Consider the following 6,167-nt stretch of genomic DNA (forward strand, 5'->3'; position numbering starts at 1 on the left):
GAGTCTCAGTCCTAACCTAGTTAGTGTAAACTTGGCCAGAGGAAATCCTTTCGAGTTCCACTCGGGGACTGCAGCTGAGGCTGTTGAGAATTCGCTGCAACTCCACAAGGCGGCGCTAAGAACGCAGAAAAAGAGTCTTCCATTCCGTTCGTGTTTCTCGCGATTCTAGGGAGCGGGGTCTATACCCAGACTAAGGAAAGAACCCAGGCTTTTCTGACCATATTAGGAACCCACACCAACAAAACAGACAGAGGAAGCAGGGATGGGCTTCATATACTGACTCCGGATCTCTGTCCTGTATGAACCTGAGTTTTTTACCAGCAAGCAGGATCCTTTGAAACCTCCTGTATCCAAGCCCACCGAGGCTGAGGCTGTGCCATCTACAGATCTGCTACCGTACTCTCTCGTCAGGACCCAAGTGGCCTGTGTCTTGGGGCACTTGGTGTCTTGGAAGGTACCTCTTCAACCGCAGAATCCAGCCCCAACACTGTAACTGACACACCTCTCCACCCCATCCCCTCATGCCTTCCGGCTCTAGAGGGTGGTGGACTAGTAAACCAAAACAAAAGCCAAACTCAAACCCAGAGTCTGCACTGGGCCCCGGATTTCTCACTTCTCTCCCCACTTCCCAGTCTTGCAGAAGACAGGAGGGAGGGTAGGATGTGGTTGAAAGAGGAAGGAGACAGGAATAGGCCCCCTGGGTTTATCAACCAAAGTAGAGCCCCAGTACATCAAATAGGTTTTTCTACTTTGCAACTCAAAAAAGGCAGAAGAGACCAGGGTTACAGAAATGACTCAGTGGTTAAGAGCACTTGCTTCTCTTTCAGAGAATCTGTGTTCAATGTCCAACACCCACATGGCAATTAAGTACCTGAAACCCTCTTCTGGCCTCCCAGGGTACCAGGCATGCACATAGTGCACAGACGTGCAGACAAAACACCCATACACGTAAATAATTCTGTTAGAAACAGACATGAAAGGTTGTGAGGGAAGAGGGCAAAGGTGGCCCTTTAGAGGAAGAAATGGAGGAAGGAGGCACTCAGTAAGGGAACTTATTACAACTCTAAGGACTTTCGTTCTTGATGCTCCCCCAAGTGATCCATCTACACTGTGGCATGCAGGTTCCTCACTCTCCTGCCATACACACACAGAATAAATAAACAGACTTTACAAACGAAAAAAATTAAATGGGTGGAAAACAGTAGCTGGGCCCGGTGTGAGGAGGCTGACAGGGAGGGATCAGAGAGATGAGCTGGAGAGGATGGGAAACTGATATGCCCCAAACTTGGTGTTTCAAAACGAAATCTATCATGCACCCCTCTCCCTAAGCCTGGTCCTCCTTCCATACTCTTTCCTTTTGGTGCTAGGACCTGAACCCTAGGTATTGTACTGTTGAGCCACACCCTAGCTCTCCAGTCTCAATGATTAAGAGCCCCACCAAACAACACAAAACAGAAGTCATCATTGTGTTTGAAACAAAGTCTCTGTTCCCTTCCTGACCTCAAAATGCCAGGAAGCCTACTGCTTCTAACTCATTAGACCTGGGATTGCAAGCAGGAATCAACAACCTGGTTCTACTTAAGCAACTATGGTTTTATTTTGTTTTGGTATGGCTTTATGAGACAGGGTTTCTCTATGTAGACCTGGCTGTCCTGAAACTCATTACATAGACCAGGCTATCCTTGATCCACCTACCTCTGCCTCCTGAGTGTTGGGATTACAGGTATGTACTTGGATTAAACAGCTCTGGGACTAGAACCTGGGACCTTGTACATTCTGGGCAAATGCTGTACTTATATCCTCAGCCAAATTTAATTAATTGATTAGTTTATGTTCTGGTGGTGGTGGTAAGGTTTTTATTTGTTTGTTTGAGCAGGGTTTCTCTATGTAACATCTCTGGCTGACCCAGAACTCAGTTTGTAGATCAGCCTGGCCTCAAACTCACTGAGATCCATTTGCCTATGCCTCCCAAGTGCTGGGATTAAAGATTTGTACCAACAACAACCAGTCAAATTTGCTTTTTATTTTAAAGTATCAAGGAAGCCAGGTGATGGTGGCGCACGCCTTTAATCCCAGCACTCAGGAGGCAGAGGCAGGCGAATCTCTGTGAGTTCGAGGCCAGCCTGGTCTATAAGAGCTAGTTCCAGGACAGGCTCCCAAGGTACAGAGAAACCCTGTCTCAAAAAATAAAAAAAAAGGAAACTTACTTTATTTTTTTAAAGATTTATTTATTATGTATACAGTATTCTACCTGCCTGCCAGAAAAGAATACCAGATCTCATTATAGATCGTTGTGAGTCACCATATGCTTGCTGGGGATTGAACTCAGGACCTCTGGAAGATCAAACAGTGCTCTTAACCACTGTGCCATCTCTCTAGCCCTCTAAATTTACTTTTTATTTGGAGATAAATTCTCATTCACTAAAATTACCAAGACTGGCCTAGAACTCACTGTGTAACTCTGGCATGTTTTGAGATCCTCTTGAGAAACAGTGAGTGTTAGCCTGCACCACCAGCTCCTGTTCCCACCTGTAATCCCAGCACTTGGGAGGCAGAAGCAAGTGGATATCTGTGAGTTCCAAGACAGCCTGATCTATATGGTGAGCTCCGGGTCAGCCAGGCTACATAATTTATGTGTGTGTGTGTTTGTAGATGCACACACCCCACAGAACTTGTATGGAACTTGGAGAACAATTTGCAGGAGCTGATTCTCTATTTCTGTCATATAGGTCCTGGAACACAACTCAGGCCATGGCACGGCTTTACGGGCTGAGCCCCCTTTCCAGTCCTAAACCCACATCTTTTTATCTGACTCCACTTCTCAGATGTGCTGATGTAAACCATCTCCAGACCATGAAGAGAAGAAAGGACGTGCTATTGCAAACAAACCTTAGCTCTCTGGGTTTTAAACTCAGTGTTTCTACCATTGCTTCTAGAACATGCTCTTGGCTTCTGACCTCTAGAGAAGTGGTCCAGTCAGGTGTGGTAGCTCATGCCTATACTCACAGTGCTCAAGTGGCTGAAGCAGGGGCATTTCTATGAGTTCTAGGGCAGACTGGGATAATGAGTCAGACCCTGTCTCAAACAAAAAAAGAAGTGGCCTGGAGGATCTGACATTGTCTCCCTGATCAACAGTTCTCAGCAATGACCTTATAGAGGACCTGCCACACAGAGCGGAAGGAAACATCGTTTGGGTTCCGGAAGCACAAAGGGAAGAATGAAATAACTCTGGAGGAGGCTGCAGGGGATTTCAGCAGAGAAGCTCGGACTTCAGTAGCCAAGATAAAATTACTAGGACTGGCTGGAGGTGGGGGAGGAAGTGGCTACGGTTGGGTAATTAGGGAGTTTCTTACTCTTTCGGCCTAACATGGTAGAAGCATTATATGTCCAGTTGGAAGCCTGGTTATTTCCCATTAAGACTGGAAGTCTGACTGCCCCAAGGAAGGCCTGCACTTTAAGTGAGCTGGACTTTGTTTACTGAAGACAAGTGTGAACACCAGGAATCTCAGGTGAGCATGTCGTGTGTGTGTGTGTGTGTGTGTGTGTGTGTGTGTGTGTGTGTGTTAAACAGTCTTACTTAGTTCTCTCATTTTCCAGGTAGTTACAATCAGAACATTTGAGGTCAGGAGAATACTGGTACAGACCTGAGGCCAGAGAACCACTGTGAGTTGAGGCAGCCTGAGCTACATAACAATACAATCAAAGAACAAAAAGAAAGATGAATGCTCACTTGTGCAGAAGGAGGAGCAGAGGACAAGGGACTCCTGATTGATCTTCAGGAAGGGAGAAGGAATTATGGGCAGAGTGGGAAGAATTCCACACATCCTGGAGGGGTCTGGGGTTGAGAGAAACAGAGAATTAACAGGTGTCCAAAAGAGATGGTGGTGCACGTCTTTAATCCCAGCACTCGGGAGGCAGAGGCAGGCAGATCTCTGTGAATTTGAGACCAGCCTGGTCTACAGAGCTAGTTCCAGGACAGGTTCCAAAGCCACAGAGAAACCCTGTCTCGAAAAAACAAAAACAAAACAAAACAACAACAACAACAACAAAAAAGAATTTAGGAAAGAAGTCTAAGAATGTGAAAGAAAGGTCAGAGAGAGCCTAAGGAGAGAGCTGGGAACTTTGAGCTGAGGTGGCATGGGAAAGGCTTTCCAGAACCGTGAATTCTAGTGAATTCTAGGAGCAGAATGGGTGTGAGGGACAAAGCTGTTCATTCAAGGCAAGACAAACACCAAGTTCTCATTCCGTCTCCCCCTCATCTCCCTTCAGCCTCCACCATGTGGAACGCCTCGGATACCAACTTCTCCTGTTACCACCAGTCCGTGCTGGGCTATCGTTACTTTGCTGTTATCTGGGGCGTGGTAGTGGCTGTCACAGGCACCGTGGGCAATGTGCTCACCCTGCTGGCATTGGCCATTCGTCCTAAGCTCCGAACCCGCTTCAACCTACTCATTGCCAACCTCACCCTGGCTGATCTACTCTACTGCACGCTCCTGCAGCCTTTCTCCGTAGACACATACCTCCACCTCCATTGGCGCACTGGCGACATCTTCTGCAGAATATTCGGGCTCCTCCTCTTTACTTCCAATTCTGTCTCCATTCTCACCCTCTGTCTCATTGCTCTAGGACGCTACCTCCTTATCGCCCATCCTAAGCTCTTTCCCCAAGTTTTCAGCGCCAGGGGGATCGTTCTGGCGTTGGTGGGCAGCTGGATTGTGGGGGTGGCAAGCTTTGCCCCACTCTGGCATGTGTTTGTCCTGGTGCCACTGGTCTGCACCTGCAGCTTTGACCGCGTGCGAGGCCGGCCTTACACCACCATCCTCATGGGCATCTTCTTTGTGCTTGGGCTCAGCAGTGTGGGCGTCTTCTACTGCCTCATCCACCGCCAAGTGAAGCGTGCTGCTCGAGCGCTAGACCACTACAGGCTGCAGAGGGACAGCATCCGCTCTCACCAGGTGGCTGGGACAGATGAGGCCATGCCTGGCCACTTCCAGGAGCTAGACAGCGGGCTTGCCTCAAAAGGACCCAGTGAGGGGATTTCATCTGTGTCAGTCAGTGCTTCGACCACGCAGACCTTGGAAGGTGACCCGTCAGAAGCAGGGGACCAGGGCACCAGAAAGACAACCCAGCATATTGTAGAGAGAGGCCTTCCTGAAGCTCATCATAGGGTCCGGGAAACTGCAGGAGAGCGCAGAGCCCCGGATGCCCCATCGGAATTCGGAAAGGTGACGCGCATGTGCTTCGCGGTGTTCCTCTGCTTCGTCCTCAGCTACATCCCCTTCTTGCTGGTCAACATTTTGGACGCCAGGGGCCGCGCTCCGCGGTTAGTACACATGGTGGCTGCCAACCTCACTTGGCTCAACAGCTGCATCAACCCGGTACTCTACGCAGCCATGAACCGCCAGTTCCGCCACGCATATGGCTTCATCCTGAAACGCGGGCCACAGAGTTTCCGTCGGTTCCGTTAGAGCTGGTAGTTCATTCATCAGGCCAGCCCAGCATCGAGCGTGGTCCGCAGGATAGGAGCCCTTTGATCCTTGGACATTTTTACAGACAACCTCATTGGTGTTTGGGCACACCCCTTTCCATCCAGGAATCAATGTGTCAGTCCTGCGTCACCCAAGGTCAATTATTAATAAATGCATCACGCTTCCCCACTCTGCACATGTTTGTGTGTTTGTGTGTGTGCGTGTGGTGTCTTTCCTGGTCTCTTTCCACCTTTTGTTTTTAAAGATTTTTATTTATTATGTATATAGGTTTCTTCTTTCGTGTATCCTGCAGTACAGAAGAGGACACCAGATCTTATTACAGATGGTTGTGAGCCACCATGTGGTTGCTGGGAATTGAACTCAGGACCTCTGGAAGAGCAGCCAGTGCACTATTCCTCTGAGCCATCTCTCCAGCCACCTCCACCTTTTTTTTCAAGGCAAAGTTTCTCTGTAGCTTTGGAGTCTGTCCTGGCACTAGCTCTGTAGACCAGGCTGACCTTGAACTCACACAGATCAGCCTGCACCTGCCTCCAGAGTGCTGAGATTAAAGGCAGGCGTGCAACATCACCGCCCAACTTAGTTTTTTTTTTTTAAATTAATAGTTATTGAGCTCTGCATTTTTCTCTGCTCCCCTCCCTGCCTCTCCCCTCCCCACTTCAACCCTACCCCAAGGTCCCC

General features: G+C 48.7%; 1 protein-coding gene across 1 annotated transcript; it reads left to right on the forward strand.

Annotated features, from left to right (window-relative positions):
* The first annotated feature begins 2,336 nt into the window (after positions 1-2,336).
* On the forward strand, positions 2,337-5,650 carry Gpr84 (G protein-coupled receptor 84). The gene is made up of 2 exons (XM_050126724.1): positions 2,337-3,509; positions 4,270-5,650. The coding sequence occupies exon 2, from the start codon at positions 4,278-4,280 to the stop codon at positions 5,466-5,468; it is 1,191 nt and encodes a 396-aa protein (XP_049982681.1). The 5' UTR covers positions 2,337-3,509; positions 4,270-4,277; the 3' UTR covers positions 5,469-5,650.
* Positions 5,651-6,167: the final 517 nt, after the last annotated feature.

Source organism: Alexandromys fortis, unplaced genomic scaffold (assembly GCF_014885135.2).
Source record: "Alexandromys fortis isolate MF-2015 unplaced genomic scaffold, M_Fortis_MF-2015_v1.1 scaffold_264, whole genome shotgun sequence".
NCBI lineage: Eukaryota > Metazoa > Chordata > Mammalia > Rodentia > Cricetidae > Alexandromys > Alexandromys fortis.